This window comes from Pristis pectinata, chromosome 23 (genome assembly GCF_009764475.1).
Source record: "Pristis pectinata isolate sPriPec2 chromosome 23, sPriPec2.1.pri, whole genome shotgun sequence".
Taxonomy (NCBI): Eukaryota; Metazoa; Chordata; class Chondrichthyes; order Rhinopristiformes; family Pristidae; genus Pristis; species Pristis pectinata.
In genome coordinates, this window is record NC_067427.1 from 18,812,656 (window position 1) to 18,830,783 (window position 18,128).

At 46.3% G+C, this 18,128-nt stretch overlaps 1 protein-coding gene and 1 long non-coding RNA gene across 3 annotated transcripts in view; both read left to right on the forward strand.

Moving 5' to 3' along the window:
• LOC127582236 (uncharacterized) overlaps positions 1 to 3,867 on the forward strand; it is a 60,449-nt gene extending 56,582 nt beyond the window's left edge. The window contains exon 3 of the long non-coding RNA XR_007958086.1: positions 3,411 to 3,867. This is a non-coding gene — a long non-coding RNA (uncharacterized LOC127582236). The remainder of the gene's footprint in view (positions 1 to 3,410) is intronic.
• Positions 3,868 to 11,573: 7,706 nt separating this feature from the next.
• surf2 (surfeit 2) lies at positions 11,574 to 18,103 on the forward strand. 2 transcript variants are annotated; one of them, XM_052037373.1, is made up of 6 exons: positions 11,574 to 11,734; positions 14,050 to 14,201; positions 14,605 to 14,708; positions 15,249 to 15,425; positions 16,512 to 16,642; positions 17,607 to 18,103. In XM_052037373.1, exons 1-6 carry the CDS (start codon positions 11,708 to 11,710, stop codon positions 17,682 to 17,684), a joined length of 669 nt encoding a protein of 222 aa, XP_051893333.1. In that variant the 5' UTR covers positions 11,574 to 11,707; the 3' UTR covers positions 17,685 to 18,103. The 2 variants fall into 2 exon arrangements, with proteins under 2 accessions (XP_051893333.1, XP_051893332.1); XM_052037372.1 differs by having other exon boundaries at positions 11,574 to 11,723.
• Positions 18,104 to 18,128: the final 25 nt, after the last annotated feature.

The window sequence follows — 18,128 nt, forward strand, 5'->3', positions numbered from 1 at the left end:
CCCAGGATTAGAGGGAGAGAAACCAGCCAGGGCTCCTGCTCCTGGTCGTTTCCAAATGAGGCCAAGCTCATAACATGGAGAAGTCAACCAGGACTCCTGATCCCAGTCACTGCCCAGTGACTTCTGGTTTAGAGGAGAATCAACCAGAGAGAAACTCAAAGGAAGGAAAAAGAACACATCCCTTAGTGGACAGGGAAATTGGGCACATTATCCTCTGTCTTCTGCAGTAATGTGACACAGAGTCCAATTTTACTGTAATGATCCAACCCTAAGCTCTACGTGAAGTGTAATTATGTGACAGGGAACATTATTGTACAGTAATAATGTGACACAGAGTCCTATTTGTACTGTAATTGTGTGACACAGAGCCCTATATTACTGTAATAACATGACACAAAGTCTTACCTGTTCAGTAACAACATGACACAAGCCACAATATCTGTTCAGTAATAACATGACACAAGCCCTATATTACAGTAATAATGCAACATAACTCATTGCAGTGGTGAACACCAGATCAGTATAAGTATTTAAAGTGGAGGTGGATAATTATTTGATAGATCGAAGAATAGAAGGGTATGAAGAGGAATTGAAGCCAGTATAGATCAGCCAGGGGCAGGCTGGATAGCCTCCTCCTGCTCCTATTTTCTTGTATTTTGTGCAAGTTCAGCAATAATGTGACACAAGCCCTGCCCGCACAGAGAATTATACTGTAATGAGATAGTGCTGCTTTATGGTAGTAATGTGCAGAGCCTTGTACGTGCTGTAAAATGTGACATAAAGACTGGTATATTCTACATTAATTTGACACAGAGCCCTGTCTCTGCTGTACGAATCTGTACTGTAATAGTAAATATAAAAAATCTGCAGATGCTGGAAATCTGAAATAAAAACAGAAAATGCTAGAAACACTCAGCATGTCAATCAGTGTCTGTGGGATGAGAAACAGAGGTAATGATTCAGGTTGAAGACCCTTTGTCAGAGCCAGAAAACAGAGAAAACATTGGAGTAACCAAACTCAGACTCGGCGGCTTCTCAGTCGACAGGGGTGACCCTGGACTTCTTGTTGCCTGCCACTTTGATCCTCCACTCTTCTCCTACTCTGATCCATCTGTCTTTGGTGTCCTACACTGTTCTGAGGCCCAATGCAAGTTTGAGCAGCAGAGAGGGTTGGAGAGGCTTGGATAGGACCAAGGAAATATCTCTGTGCCATGGGAATAAGCTGTTGATGAAGTCACCTGGTTGATCGGTTAATCAGAGCAATTCGTAAGAGAGAACTGAAGCAAAAGAACATAAATGCTGCAAAATGTAGAACTAGAAGGCCCAGCAGAACAGGCTGTGTTCTGGAGAAGACGGTGTTCTGTGTCAGTAGAGAGAAAAAAAACTGAGCCAATGTAAAATAAGATTTCTTTATTAGTCACATGTACATTGAAACACACAGTGAAATGCATCTTTTGCATAGAGTGTTCTGGGGGCAGCCCACAAGTGTCACCACACTTCCGACGCCAACATAGCATGCCCACAACTTCCTAACCCGTACGTCTTTGGAACGTGGGAGGAAACCGGAGCACCCAGAGGAAACCCACGCAGTCACGGGGACAAACTCCTTACAGACAGCGGCCGGAATTGAACCCGGGTCGCTGGTGCTGTAATAGCGTTACGCTAACCGCTACCATACCAAGGGATGACCTACAGTAGAAATGGCCTGGTCTGATACAAACCGAGAAAGCATGTTAACTGAAATTGTTGAATTCGATACTGCATCTGGAAAGGTTGAAATGTGCCAAGGTGAGGTGTTTCTCCTCAAGCTTGCATTGGGCCTCAGAACAGTGTAGGACACCAAAGACAGATGGATCAGAGTGGGGGAAGGATGGAGGATTAAGGTGGCAGGCAACAAGGAGGTCAGGGTCACTCCTGTGGACTGAGCACAGGTGCTCTGCAAAGAAGCCACCCAGTCTGAGTTTGGTTTCTCCAATGCTAAGGGCCCACATTGCGAGCATCGAATGGTGTACATCAGATTGGAAAAAGTGCAAGTGATTTGCTGCTTCACCTTGTAGAGCCTGTTGGGTCCCTGGGTGGTGGAAAGGAAGAATAAAAGGACAAGAAGTGCATCACTTCCCTGAGTGCATGGGAAGGTGCCATCAGAAGGGGAATGATTGGTGGAGACAGAAGAGGAGGCACAAAGGGGATGGTCCCAGAAAGGGCAAGGAAGAGGAAACTGTGCCTGGAGGTGAAATCTGATCATACAGTAATGATGTCACACAGACCCTTGTATTTTCTGCAATAGTGTGACAAAATGTCCTATAATTTTGCAATAATTGATATCTTAAAATGCTGAACCTACTGCAACATGCCCAGAGGATTTGACACTTCCCACTAAGATGCTGGTTATGTTCTGAATAGGATTTGCTCTGAGATCAATTACACCATCAGCAGTGCGCACACTCATTCCATGTACTGACATTAGATGCTGTAAAACGATCAGTTAGTGCTTGGACGAAGGAACCGGCGTAATAAAAGGAACTGAGAGATTGGAGTCAGCAAGGTTACTATTTATGAGCTGTTGCTACTAGCTCTTCCGTGTGTGGTGTATGGGGCTGTATGTTATTCCATGTGTTACACCATGTGTGGCTCCTGGGGTTAATGGAAAAGCTGATATTTCTATGGATTCTTGTAAACACCATGAATGCTGGAAAGCTATTTGACAACAGCTGTGCACAGAACTGTAGCCTGGAGAAAGTGGGTAACTGCAGCCAACAGCACAGACCAGCAGTGGAACTTTGACCATCATTTACCTGTTGGGTTTGGTCTCTACAAGCAACACACTCATCTGCTGAGCCAGCAGCAGTGGTGAAGGAAGGCTTCATAGGTCTGCTGTTTGAGAATGCTTATGAACCTCATGACACCAAAGTAGTTCAGTCTTATCTTGCCGTATCTGTACTTTATAGTTTGCCGTGTAGAATCCACAGTCTTTCACTAACACCTTATCATGGCCTGAGCTTGGGCTCAGCGAGGCTGAAATGAGATCTTTTGCGGTGCACAACTAGTGAATCAGAACTCTGACTCAAGACATGGGTGGGTCTGACTCATGTCAGTGGTTTTATGACACTTATCACACCCAACTAGATTAAGACAATGCTGCTGTGTTAACAAGGGAATCAGATTACACACTAGGTAAAAACAAATTATTTCCTGTTTAGCACCGTGTTACCTGTGTCTGTTTCATACATCCTGTACCCCAGTGAGGGTCAGTCTGTGTGGGACCCGTCCCCCAGTGAGGGTCGGCGTGTGTGGGACCCGTCCCCCAGTGAGGATCAGTGTGTGTGGGACCCGTCCCCCAGTGAGGGTCAGTGTGTGTGGGAAGTTTGAGGAGATTTGGTATGACACCAAAGACTTGCAAATTTCTACAGATGTACGGTGGAGAGCATTCTGACTGGTCGCATCACCGCCTGGTATGGAGGCTCCAATGCGCAGGGTTGCAAGAGGCTGCAGAGGGTTGTGGACTCAGCCAGCTCCATCACGGGCTCAACTCTCCCTGCCATCGAGGACATCTTCATGAGGCGGTTTCTCAAGAAGGCGGCATCCATCACTAAGGACCTTCACCATCCGGGACATACCCTCTTCTTGTTACTACCATCGGGGTGGGGGTACAGGAGCCTGAAGACCCACACTCAATGTTTCAGGAACAGCTTCTTCCCCTCTGCCATCAGATTTCTGAACGGTCCATGAACCCATAAGCACAAGCTCATTATTCCTGTTTTGCACTATTTATTTTTTTTGTAACTTACAGCAATTTTTATGTCTTGCGCTGTACTGCTGCCACACATAACAAATGTCATGACATATACCTGTGATAATAAACATGATTCTGATCCATGTACCTGTCCAAATGTCTTTTAAATGTCCTTATTTTACCTGCCTCAACCACTCCCCTGGCAGCTCATTCTATGTACGCACCACCACGTGAAGAAGTTTAGCTGAAAGAAAAGACCTGCAGCTGCTAGAAATCCAAAATAAAAACAAAAAATGCTCAAGAAATTCAGGGGTCCAGGCAGCATCTATAGAGTTAATGTTTCAGGTTAATGATGCTTCATCAGAATGACATGCTTAGGATTTCCAGGTCTTATAATATATCGAGCTACACACCCCAGAAGTTATGCTCTCTCATGCAGACGCAGTGTTTCTGTCCCTCAGTCCACATATCTCTCCGTATCCTGCACCAACCACAGAATGGTTACAACACGGAAGGAGGCCAGTCAGCCCACCGAGTCTAGACCAACTCTGTCTAAAGGCAATCAGCTGGTCCCACTGCCCCGCACTCCCCCCCACAGACCCGCAAGCTCCTCCCCGCCCCCCCAGACACCTGTCCAGCTACCTTCTGAATGTCGCAACTGAACCTCCACGGTCGAGACTTTTCCCCTCCCCTCCCCACATACCAGGCAATTTGCTGGGCAGCCGGGATCTGTGGGCCCAAAGGATCAAAGGCTGAAACAGAAACGTTTGAGAGATCCAAATGCAGCGATCTGCTGTGGGTTGGAGTGAACTTGTTGGCTCAGGACGCCCTGAGTGTTTGGCCGGTCAGTCTGTTTTTACAGGTGCCTCTCAGCAACTTCCAGGGTTAACTGGTCTGAAGCCAATACCAGCTATCAGCAACACACAATAGAAGTGAGGGGATTGTCTGGGCCCCGGCAAGGCCAGTGGGGAAAATCTAAGTCTCTTCACTTTCTTGTCATCAAACAAAACTAATAACAATATTAAATCATTAAAAGTACAAGCTGTCATTGTGGGAATGGTGAGGTCACTGACTCCCTTTGATTCAATGCCTAAGGTTTGCACAAACCAAGAAACAGGTGTCCCAGGTCAAAACAAAAAGATTTCCCAGTCAATTTATCACTTCTTTATTTTTGCATGCTGCTCTTTATTGGGGTACAGGTCCGACACACACTGACCCTCACTAGGGGATGGGTCCCACACACACTGACTCTCACTGGGGGACAGGTCCCACACACACTGGCCCTCACTGGGGAACGGGTCCCACACACACTGACCCTCACTGGGGGACGGGTCCCACACACACGGACCCTCACTGGCGGACGGGTCCCATACATACTGACCCTCACTGGGGGAAGGGTCCCACACACACTGACCCTCACTGGGGACAGGTCCAATACACACTGACCCTCACTGGAGGACGGGTTCCACACACACTGACTGTGAGTATTGTTATCCAGGCATTCATTGCCTCTCTCTCACTCTCTCTATCTCTGTGCCTCCAGCTTTTTCTCTGTCTCTTTCTAATCTTCATATTTCCCCTGTGTGCACTTCTTGATTAATCATTGCTTGAAGGGATCTATACTGTTTGTGCACAAATTGTCTGGCTGTCTCTTGCCTGAAGTGGAAAATTATAAGCCTCCAACTAACTAGACTTTCATTAGCTCTTTCTCTTTGCTTTTCACACTCTCTCTCTGTCTCTCTCTCCCCCCTCTCTCTTTCCTGCTCTGTCTCCCACTTTCTCTCTGGATCCAAGTTAAAAATCAATTGAAAGGCTTACTAAGGAACAAAGCAGAAAATGTCCCCAGGAAACTGTGATCTCACAGCTCAATAACCCAGATGCAGGCTATTCAACCACAAGAGCTGTCACAGTCAAGCTTCATCCAGGTCTCAACTGGCCCCTCTGCACATGCAGTTTTGTGTGTACACAGGGATTAACAATCCCCTCCCTTGCCAAAGGGCTGTGAAATTATTTGTGTGGCATTTGCTGTCAACTGACTCAACCCAGATACTTACCCTTACAGAGACACAAGACACCTACCTGTATATGTGTGTGAGCTCAGTCCCAGACCAAGTGGGACATCCACCCACTGAGGAATTGGACAGAACTGTGTTGTGTGTAGCTGATGGCGCTGCCCTTCTCGAGTCAGATGGTCACGGGATCTTCAAAGCCCCTCTTATTGACCTCGATTTTAATATCGCTTCCTAGTCTCACTCCCTCCTATCACGGTGACTTCCTTCAGTACCACAACCCTGCAAGATCTCCAGGCTCTTATATTCTGTGCAATGAAAATCTCTCCAGAGGTAGTCGTGCCTTCAGTAAATAAATCTTTGGAAAACCCTCCACCTCTTTACCTATCTCGCTCTTTTTAGACACTTTATGACCCTTTTTAGGGGTATTTCCCTGGGACATGGGCCCAAATTGTGTTCAATTAACCCCACTAAAGCTGGTTATTGCCACCCTGATGTTTGTGGGATCTTGCCCTACACAAATCAGGCATCTCGTTTGCGAAGCTGGAATAGGGTCTATGCTTCTTTAATTTGTTGTGAGGCGTGCGTAGGGATTGGTGAGGTTGGGAAAGGCATCATTTACAAGCTCATCTTTCTTTTCTTACAACCCATCTCTTTGACTAACCTTTTGGTCCCCTGCCCTTGTAGTTATTTGTGGCCAAGGGTGGTTTACGTTTCCGAGATACGCCTTATGGAAATTCCCTAAGTTAAAGGTTCTTTTTACAATGTTGCCATGGGCTTGAATCTCAGATCAGGACTTGAGCTCATGACCTGTAAATGAGGGAGTGGCCAGAGGGGAATGCGATCAGCTACTTAGCTTGCTGGTATCCAGTCTCCAGAGGGGCCTCTCTCTCGCTCGCTCGCTCTTTCTCTCTCAGGCAGTCCTTCCCACTCAAGGATGATTTGCTTCCACTCCTGAAGTGACTGATGAGACCTATACTCTGCTATAGGTGGGGCAGGAGTCGGGCAGGTGGGAGTTGGGAGTTGGTTCACTCCTGTTGCTTATGCTGGACTTCTGTTGCATCTAAAGGGATTCGGGTTTTCAATGTTGTTCCAAATGCACCTCCTCTATTTTGAGTGTCACGAACCAAGGATTCATTTTAGTTGGTGGGGATGTTACACTCTTGCACGGAGACTGAGAACATCCATGGATCTTTTCCGATGTCCACCTGGCTGTTTCTTGCCATGACAGAGCCCAGAGTAGAGTGGCTTCAGGAAGCTGGTTTAGCCTTGTAACCAACATGAGGTCTACCCACTGGAGAGCTGACTGAGTGTGTAACCAGGGGCTTGGTGCTGGCGATGTTGGCTGGGGGGAGACCACTAATGCTGGTTCACTTATCCTGCCACTGGAGTTGGAGGATTGTGCGCATTTTTTAGAAGCAGTTATGGGGCAAGAAATTACTAAAGGAAGTTGTAAACTAGAGACAGGAGAGGCACTATCTGTTGAAGCAGAATATGCCAGCTGGTGATGGGGAGCTGTTGAACCCAGGCAGTGTCACCAAACACTGTTCAGGCAGGGTGCGATTCCCCCAAGACACAGGCGTGTCATTACATCTGGCATCTCACAGACTTTAATAGAGGCACCTATTGACTGGGGTACAGATTCCATGGGTGTACAGACTGTGAGATGTAGTTACCGTGAATCCATGCACAGGAGCCCCCGGGGGCCCACAACCCTATGACAGATATTGCCTGTTGTAATGGCGTCCAAGTGAAAGTCGGTGTGTGTGGGTCCCATCCCCTAGTGAGGGTTGGCGTGTGTGGGACCCATACCCCAGTGAGGGTCAGTGTGTGTGGGACCTGTCCCCCAGTGAGGGTCGGTTCAAGTATTTGGTTAAGAACAAGAAATACTAGGCCATTCGGCCCCTCCAACCTACACTGCCACTCAATAAGATCATGGCTGATCTTTTACCTCAGGACCACTTTCCTGCATTAACCCCATATTCTTTGATTGAATATGCATACACCTGAATACACCCAGTGACCGAGCCTCCTGCCGGGGAGAGATTTCCAAAGATTCACAACCCCCGGTGAAGAAATGTCTTCCCGACTCCCCCCTGCGTGTCCGATCCCTCATTCTGAGTCGGCGTGCCCCGCTCTACACCCCTGCGAAGTGATGTTCAAACCATCCTCTTGTCTGGACGGGAACCTGGGAAAAAGTGGTGTGGAAAACCTGCGGGTCCCGGCTGAAGCTGCCGCCTGTGCAAACAGGTGAACAATGCGGGGCAGCTGGCCGGCAGCTCGGGGCAGGAGGTCCGGGGGACAGCTCCAAGGTAAATATCCACCCTCAGACCGTCCCGCTGTGCAGGAAACGCTGCCTCTCCCAGGCGGGGGTTTTGTAGGGAGATAACGGCGGCAGTGTCAGGACCCGGTGTTTCTCGCTTTCCCTTTATTTTTCGGGAACAGACTGGAATTCCGTAAACACACCCCAGCTCCAGCCCACGCAGGAACACTTCCCTTCTCGTGAGAAACCAGTGAAGTCCCACAGATCCTGGCTGGGGGAGCTTGCCCCACGGGTCTGGGGCGGGATGTGTCCCGTCACCGCCTCTCTTGCTTCACACCGTTACCCCTGGTCAGGGCGGATCGCGAATGCCTCCCGATCTGTCCCCCTCCCTGTCCCCGCAGCTCAGAGCCCGCTGTGCCGAGCTTCCAGCCCCACTGAAAGGACCTGCTCCTGAAACACCAGCTCTCCCTGCCCGGCAACTTCACATTCAACAGCCAACGCCTCTCCTTCCCGCTCCCCTCTGCACAACCCGCACCTTTGTTTCCCAACCTTGGAGGGATGCAGCGGGGAACGGAATACAAGTGCACCGGCTTCCCGCCGCCGCCCGGGATGTCCCAGAGCAGGGTCGAGCCCTGGTCTCGTCTGCCAGAAGCTCATCGTGAAATACACAGACAACCCTTCACTACATCTGATACACCCGCACCCCTCAGTGTGACCCTCTGATACACCCGCACCCCTCAGTGTGACCCTCTGATACACCCTACAGTGTGACCCTCTGATACACCCGCACCCCTCAGTGTGACCCTCTGATACACCCTACAGTGTGACCCTCTGATACACCCGCACCCCTCAGTGCGACCCTCTGATACACCCTACAGTGTGACCCTCTGATACACCCGCACCCCTCAGTGTGACCCTCTGATACACCCTACAGTGTGACCCTCTGATACACCCGCACCCCTCAGTGCGACCCTCTGATACACCCTACAGTGTGACCCTCTGATACACCCGCACCCCTCAGTGTGACCCTCTGATACACCCTACAGTGTGACCCTCTGATACACCCGCACCCCTCAGTGCGACCCTCTGATACACCCTACAGTGTGACCCTCTGATACACCCGCACCCCTCAGTGTGACCCTCTGATACACCCTACAGTGTGACCCTCTGATACACCCGCACCCCTCAGTGTGACCCTCTGATAAACCCTACAGTGTGACCCTCTGATACACCCGCACCCCTCAGTGTGACCCTCTGATACACCCTACAGTGTGACCCTCTGATACACCCGCACCCCTCAGTGTGACCCTCTGATACACCCTACAGTGTGACCCTCTGATACACCCGCACCCCTCAGTGCGACCCTCTGATACACCCTACAGTGTGACCCTCTGATACACCCGCACCCCTCAGTGCGACCCTCTGATACACCCTACAGTGTGACCCTCTGATACACCCGCACCCCTCAGTGCGACCCTCTGATACACCCTACAGTGTGACCCTCTGATACACCCGCACCCCTCAGTGTGACCCTCTGATACACCCTACAGTGTGACCCTCTGATACACCCGCACCCCTCAGTGTGACCCTCTGATACACCCTACAGTGTGACCCTCTGATACACCCGCACCCCTCAGTGCGACCCTCTGATACACCCCTCACTGAGACCCTGTGATACACCCCACACCCTCAGTGTATCACTCATGTTGATACACTCCTACCTCGCGGTGTACTGCCCGTTCCACTTGCGGAGGTTCGGTTTTCTGCTCTTTGCCTTTCTGTTGCTCTCTCGGTTTCTTGGTTCCTACCTGCCGCCCCCTGGTCCCGTCCTGTACTACAGTGTTTCTCTGAACCAAGCACTCATTGAAGGAAGCAGCGGTACTTACCGGAGACACAAGAGGCTGCAGATATTGGATTCTGGATTAAAAAAAACAAGCTGCTTGAGGAATACAGTGGGTCAAGCAGCCTGTGTAGAGGCAATGAAATGGCCTTTGCCTCCACAGGGTTCCTTCAGCAGGTTTTATTTTTGCTCCGGCTATACTTACGCTCTGAGGATCCGCGATTAAATGGACGGTGTAATCAAAGGATCCGGCCAGGAGTTTGTTGAATTTATTGAGAGTAGAGATAACAACATCGAGATTGTGAGTTTCAGCGGCAGCTGAGATGAGGCAGGGGTGGACTGACCGATGTGTTGGGGTTGGGACCAGGCAGTGTGCATGGTCACGTGGCGTGAGGCTCCTCTTAGGGTCAATTCTGATACCAGTCCACGGTGGCCAAGGCTCGCTGGGTTGGATGCTCATCTCTTGGTTTAAATAGCACTCCAGAGACTTGAGTTGCACAATTCTGACTTACTTTCCAGAGCAACAGAATAATGTTCCAATCATACTTTCTCATGACAGAGAAGGCTGTTCGACCCATCGAGTGTATGCAGTCCTATAGCCTCCCCTTACTTCCCTGTAACCTATTCTCTCCCTCACTTTCCCTGAATCTCCTGCTACCCACTTACAATAATTTGCAGTGGCCTCAAGCACGTCTTTGGGATGCGGGAGGAGACCAGAGGACCCAGAGAAAGCCACACAGACAGCACCTGAGGTCAGGATTCAGTCCAGGTCCCCGGAGCTGTGAGGCAGCAGCCCTGACTGCTGCACTACTGCTCACCCAATTCTACCAATTTTAAATAAAACATTGTTATTTTATCAGACTATCTTTAAACTCTCTTGTGAAATATTTCAATTTAGCAAAATAATGTAGAATGACAGCACCAAACAATATTTCCATCCTAATTATATTTGCAAAACTATTTAATCTTTAAACAGAAGATGCTTCAGTGGAGGTGTTGTGTCAAGTTGGGAAGTTCCATCACAAACCTACAAGTTTATAGATCTGCAACAAAAAACATACTTGAATTTGAGGAACTAGTCACATTAATACCAAAAATACTTGAATGGTGCAGCAGGCACTGAGGGCTGAATGGCCTGCTCCCTATTTCTATTTCCATTGAAAACTGGAGGCAGATAGAATGAAGGCATTTTAAAAACCTATGTAAATACACAGAGAGAAAGAAAATGATATTTGATAGGACGCTAGAGGCTTGAACAAATGTATTGGATATACCTTGGGACTGAATTGCCTGTTACTTCAGCGTTGAATTCTATATTATCCCATCGTTACAAAGGCAAAAAAAAGCTTCTGAAATCGAACGCACGCCAAGCCTCATCAGTCTTTATGTTTGAGTCACTGTGAGTAAACTCTACCGGCTGCTGTGTGGGAGATAGAGCACTTTCACATGCGCCATATTACCGGAAGTCTGTTTACATCTCCAAATTATTTCATGCTTGGGAACCGCTTATTGTACTGGAAGGCGCTACAGCAATGCAAGTTTTTAAAAAACTGTGAAACGAAGTGATTATTTAAATATAGTTTTAATCCACGGGTGGGATCAAGGTTTTGAGATTATAACTAAAACTCACATATTAAATATCGTTTTGTTTGGATCCGTCTCATTTTTTTTTAAAACCCGGAAGTGGTGCTAATTGCATTTCCGGCACCTGGTGGTCCGCGTGTTTGACCCGGATATTAAGTTGCTACATTCAATTCTAATCGTATCGGCCTTGCGATGATGGAGCCGTCGTCCGGCCCGAGTGCCGGGTCTCCGTCCCCGGACCTCGCCGCCTTCCTGCAGCAACACCCAACCCTGCAGCCATGCGGCAACAACCGGGTGAGTGTGAGGCACGTTTACAGACCCGGCCCTGTAAATACACACCTGCCACTCGCTCCCCAGAAATCAACACCCAGCAACTATTGGAGATGGACGTTCACTCGGCCTTTGGAGTATCCAGCTTCATAGTTAAATTCCCCAGCACTGGCTCCTGTTAGTAGCAACCTCTGCTGCTGAGTGCTATACATGCTGCTTTAAACTGATGGACACAACAGAGCCCAATTAATAGTGCGGAGAAGAGCAAGATGTGCCCTGGCCAGTGTTCATTCTGCAATCAAAAGCAGATTATCTACTCGTGGCTTTAGATAAGATTTCTGTGCGCAAATTGGTCCCTGTGTTTCCTGCAGTACAATAACAATTGTAACTTAGAGTACCTCCTTGACTGTAAAGCACTTCTGGGTTAAGAAAGGTGCTTTATAAATGCAAGTTTTTCTTTCTTTCTATTAAAACATTAAACATTGGACATCAAAAACATTAACATTTTAAACACAGCATTTTTCACACATTGTGAATGACCTTTAATATATTTACATAGCACAATGCAATTATATATCTAAAATGTGATTTGACTTTCTTGAGATTCCTCTGCATTCTTCCATACACAGGAATCTGCCCAAATGGATTACCTGCTCATTGAAGGAGATGGAAATCTGATGGGTTCTGGAATGGAAGAGCAATCAGGTTAATTGGGTTATCAGAAAAAAATTTACAAATTTAAGATAGATGGATATGTGGGAGGAAGGGGTTAGATAGTCTTAGGAGTGGTTTGAAGGTCGGCACAACGTGGTGGGCTGAAGGGCCTGTATTGTGCTGTATTGTTCTATGGTCCTATAAACGCATCCTATACTAGTACATAAAGTATGGCCTTGTAAATACTTTCCTGTTATTCGAATTGCTACTTCATGTCACCCCACCACAATCTCTAAAAATGTGATTTTTCCTAATTATCCTAATAAGTTCCTAATTATCGTCATAGAGTATTACCAAAGGGTGATTCCTTCCATTCAGACCGTGGTAACTCTTCGGAAGAGCCAACCCATCTATCGCATTCACTGGCACTTGCATCCATGCAATATTTTTCTTGAAAAATTTGTCAGTTGCCTTTTGAAAGCTGCTTCGAATCTGCACCCATCATTTTATTGGTAATGCATACTAAATCCTAGTTTTCCTTGTTGTTATTTGTGGTAAAAGTGACAAATGCGGCAGCTGGATTTTTGTAAAAAAAAGCGAACGAATTGACTAATGCCCACTTGGAATGAGAAATCTGTCATGCTTACCTGAATGTGACTCCTTTCCTTAACCAATGTGGTTGGTTCTTTACAACTCTCTGTAAAGGGCACTTCAGCTTCTAATATAGGAGTGTTAATGTTGCAAAAAGTCTTGTCACTTCAGTTGTGGTTATAAAACAAGAAATTGATACACGGTCAAATAAAATATGAGGACAGATGACTAGAAGCTTGGTCAAAGATGTTTTAATAATGTTTTAAGGATGTCATAGGTTTTAAAGAATGACTTAAAAGAAGAAAGGCCCTCCAGGGTGGTGGTGAGGGTCAGAGAGGAAGCTTGTGTAGTTAAGATATTGGCAACTGAAAGCACACATATTAATAGTGCTGTGAGTTAAATCTGAGGATGAAGAAAAAGTGAGGAGTGGAGGTTTATGGCGGATATTAGAAAATGGGGATAGTGAGGATAGGAATTTTAAGATTGAAGTGCTGCTTAACCAGGAGTCTTGGCACAGGAGTATTGGACAAACAGTACATTGTGAGAATGGAATATGGGATGCTGGCTAGGAGTCCATTGGAAAAGTCATAAAAAACACTAGTGGGACTCTCCAACAGTTTCTGATGTAAAATGGGTTGGGATTTGCTGGAAGTGATGTCTTGCACATCATGAGAAATGAACCAGTCTGTTGATTCACAGACCTCATTGCTTCTCCAGGACATTTGAGTCCTCTCACTGGAGTCTACAGGAGAGATTCATGTATGGAAGTGGTGGGATTGTGGGGTGGAATCATCTTTGCAAACTGCACGCAGCAAGGTCCCAACCATTGTGCTTTTTGATTAGAGAGAACTGTTGGCTCAGTTCACCAGAGAGAACCACCTTTGCTCTTCTCATAATGCCGTGCTTATCTATCTGAACAGGTGATGGTCCCTCTGATAACGCTGCCCTGCAGGAGTGGCAGACTTGAACCTATGAATTCCAGAGATAGGAGTCAAGATGCAAACAACTGAGCCAAGCTAGCTTATTAATTTTAAAAAAATGAAGTCACAATAATACTTGGCATATTTTCATTGGATTGTAAATACTTGTTTCTGGTGCTTTTAAGGTGAAATGTTCCCTGACTGGGCACGAATTGCCATACCGGTTGGCTGATTTACAGGCCTACACAAAGGGCAAGAAGTACCAGCGCCTGATGATGAAAGAGCCATTTAACTACAATCAATTCGAGCCACACATCGTGCCCAGCACAAAAAATCCGTAAGTGCAAGACTTTTCAGTTCATCTGACTGCAAGTTTAGGGCAATCAAACATCTTGTGGCACTTGCTGTTCTTGGGTATAGCATGGATTAGATATAGAACCAATATCCATGTGCTGACCCAGCAAACACTCTCAAGGTTGAAGTCCCACTAATCTAGACGTGTATTTCTGGTCCGCTGCATTGCCAGAGGCAATGTCTCTCAAATGGTGAGTGTAAAGGATCCCGAGGCGATATTTATCCCTTGACCAAAATCAACATTTAGTGGTTTATTTGCTATTGTGGAACCTTGCTGGGCACAAATTGGCTGCCATTTGAAATGACTAAACTTGAAAGCACTTCATTGGCTGTTAGGCACTTGAGGCATCCAGGAACTATGTCCTTTAACTCCTGCTCTTTTTCAGACAGCAGCTGTTCTGCAAGTTAACAATCCGCCATATTAACAAGATTCCACAACACATCCTCCGCCATGTGAATGGGAAACGGTATCAAAGAGCGCTGAAGAAATGTGAGTCTGCCGTGCAAAACTAAGATTGGGGGATGGGTAGGGAAAGTGCACAAGGTGAATAATTTTAAGGCTTCAGCAATTGATTATAAACTGCTCAAGGCTTTGTCAGATGCATTGCAAACTCCACAATTAAACTTCCTTCAATTCACTGCTAAGTAACTTGTCTCGTGTAAACCCGTCACCTCAATTAGAATCCACTTCAGAACTTATTTCCAGGTATATTTTACTGTATTTAAGCCCCATCCTCCCTCCCAAATCTTTGGTTAGATTCCAGCTTGTGACTCTATACATATTTTGGTGGTGGCAGTTTTGACTGGGTTTGCTGAATCTTCATGGCCAGTGTTAATGTTCGCTTCTTGTTTAATGCTATACTGGCAGCCCTGGCAGTTTTTGCAACTATATAAACCCACCTCTTAACAAATTGAATCCTTCAATTGGATCCCAGCCAGTAACTGGCTCCTGGGGAGCACTTTGTTTGAAGGTCGTTTTGCCTTTGGGGCCAGTCTTGACCTGGTGCTGTGTTCCTGTACTTATGTCCAGATGAGGAGTGTGTAGCTCTTGGGGTTCCCTTTGTCCCAGCGTGCCTGTCCCAAAAGAAAAATCGGAAGCGAGAATCTGATGAGGAACCTCACCACAAACCTAAGTTCTGGGAGCCCGATGAGAGTGGAGGGAGTGAGAGTGACCACTCAGATGACAGTCTTAGTGACCTGTACCCAGGTGAGTACGTGCTGAGTCCCTGTGATCGCTTGGGAGGATGTGACCTTTAACCTGAATCTCACTGGTGATCAAGCCATGTGGCATTTGTTCAGTGAAGGAGGAGGCCATTAGAGTTATACAGCATGGAAACAGGCCCTTCAGCTCAAATGGTCTGTGCTCACCAAATTGTCTACCTGAGTTAGACCCATTTGCCTGTGCTTGGCCCATATCCCCCTAAACCCTTCCTATCCATGTGCCTGTCTAAATGTCTTTAAAGTGTTGTAATTGTACCTGCCTCTACAGCTTTCTCTGGCAGCTCGTTCCATAAATCCACCACCCTCTCGTGAAAAAGCTGCCTTAAACCTACTGTATGCCCTCTAGTTTCAGACTTCCTTACCCTGGGAAAAAGACTGGGACCATTCACCGTATCTGTGCCCCTTGTGATTTTATACACCTCTATAAGTTCACCCTTCAGCCCTCTATGCTCCAGGGAAAAAAGTCCCAGGTCTCTCCTTGTAATTCAAGCCCTCCAGTCCCAGTTGCTCCATTATAAATTTTGACCCTTTTTTTTCAAAAGTTATCTGGTTAGCCCTTTACCCTGTTGGACTTGTGAATTTCTCTTTTCAAGTTCCTATCCGATTTAATAAGATCTCCTTTCTGGAATTCACTGCCTAAAAAGTCAGTGAGTTCCAGATCACAATAAGTCAACACAGTCAAAAAATTTGCTCATTCTCTCTTACTGTAGAGAGAACACTGCCAGTTTCTGGAATCGCTCCATGTAAAACATAACTCTTCCTGGATGGTTCATTGGGTAAATGCATGCTCCAATGTGGTACTGATCTCTCCTGATGATTTTTTGCCTGTCTCATTCAGTGATCTCTACCCCAGCATCCTGTGGTTGACTGGATAATCCAGCTCCCCAGCACAATGACCAAGTAACTCCTCCTGTCAGCAGTGCCTCTACTGATGTTAATCCAGGTCCCTCACTTCCTTATTGACAGTCAATTACTCCTCCCTCAGCACCCTACCTAACTGTATCTGTACTGGTTTTGCCAGCTCCCTTGTGTGTGAGCCCCTTTGCTGTAACAATTAAAGTTTGCCTTTCAGAGCACTTGTTTAGCAGACAAGAGGCAACAAGGGAAGAGGCTGAAATGAATGAACATCTCCCAGGCAAGCATGATGACGATGATGATGAAAAAATGGAGGTTGTGGCACCATTGCCAAGGAAACGGAAAAGTGTAAGCATCATATAGTTGCTCACCAAGAGTAAGAAAGGAGCAGCAGGACTTGAGTTTCTTTAGTTCTTTGGTACAGTTGGATCATGGTTGATCTTCATTTCCACCTGCCCCAGATTAATCATCCCACCCAACAAAAATTCTCAGTTTTGAGATTTTCAATTGATCCTCTGAATTATTATTTTGTGGGGACAAAAAGGTCCTGATTTTAACAGCTATTTGTGTAGAGAAGTGCATTCTGACATTTCTGATCAGTCTAAAGTTTTGATTCCCCTGTTTTGTATTCCTCCATTCACATCCTCTAATCTTAAACCACTCAATTAGATCACCTGTTATTTTCTGTACTCGAGGGATTGCAAGATGAGCTGATACAGCCTGTCCTGATGCAATTGTTTTGGTACCCAGAACTGAAGGTATTACCCCAAATGGGGTCTAACCAGATTTCTCTGCCTAAGGTAACTTGTACTGATTTCTGTAATTGGATATCTAACTCTTTTGTCGAAACAGAGAACCTGATCTGGAACAACTTAAAAGTAGCAACCTCAGAAATTCTGGAATAGTCGTGTGTGGGCCCAGTTCTGGTGAGGGATTTGTATTTTTGCATTCCATCTCAGAAGATCCAAAGTGCTTAAACCAAGAAGAGTTGCAGTATTGTCACTGTTAGCGTATCCCAATCAGCCCATCTTGGCTGTGATCTTTGAGTCATCCAATCAGTCCTGTTCCCCTCCAATCCAATCCCCCTAGTCCAGGACAACTGTGTACCCCTAAAATATTAGTTGTCAAGTGAGGGGATGTGGAAGAATTAATGGATAAGTAGGAGAAAAGTAATGTTCTGCTTGGCAGAGCTGGCTGAGACACTGATAAACCCCCCCCATGGCACTTTTGTTTGCAGTAATGGTGAGAATCAAAGTAAAAATTATCCCTCTTATGACAGCCATCACTTCTCCTCCTTATTCCTTTTATACAGACACAACAGAATCCTTTTATTAAGAAGAAATTGAAGAAAGGACCCACTGGAAAATCTAACAACAGCATAAAGTTTTAGAAAAGACAAAGCTGGAAAATGGAACTGATTCTGGGAAATTACATTTTCTACATGTCTGCTGTCACGCAGGATGCATGTTGTTCATTGTACAGTTTTTGTATAGAAAGTAAAGCAGATCCAGTAAATGCAAAAGGTTGAGTTTTTTTCCCACGTGGTCTTTGGACTGCAGTGAAGAATGTTATTTCACCTGTTTTGCGACGATGCTGAATCTCACTAGGGTCTTGACGCAGGTTACCATGTTATTGGACCAGTAATCCAAAAGTCTGGATTTAGAGCCAGAGACTCAGTTCAAATCAAACTACTGCAGTTGGGGAATTTAAATTCAGCCAATAAAAGCAGAAATAAGAATTTGCTATTAAAAACTGCCCATGTAAATTACATATTCTCACAAAATCTTATCTAATATTCTTAAGGCAAAAAAATCTTAAGGCCTCTTGGAAAGGC

Coding starts and splice junctions, on each gene's coding strand:
- surf2 (XM_052037372.1), top strand. CDS start 11,622: ATGATGGAGCCGTCGTCCGGCCCGAGTGCCGGGTCTCCGTCCCCGGAC. Junction 14,202..14,604: donor GTGCCCAGCACAAAAAATCC/GTAAGTGCAAGA, acceptor GCTCTTTTTCAG/ACAGCAGCTGTTCTGCAAGT. Junction 15,426..16,511: donor TCTTAGTGACCTGTACCCAG/GTGAGTACGTGC, acceptor TTTGCCTTTCAG/AGCACTTGTTTAGCAGACAA.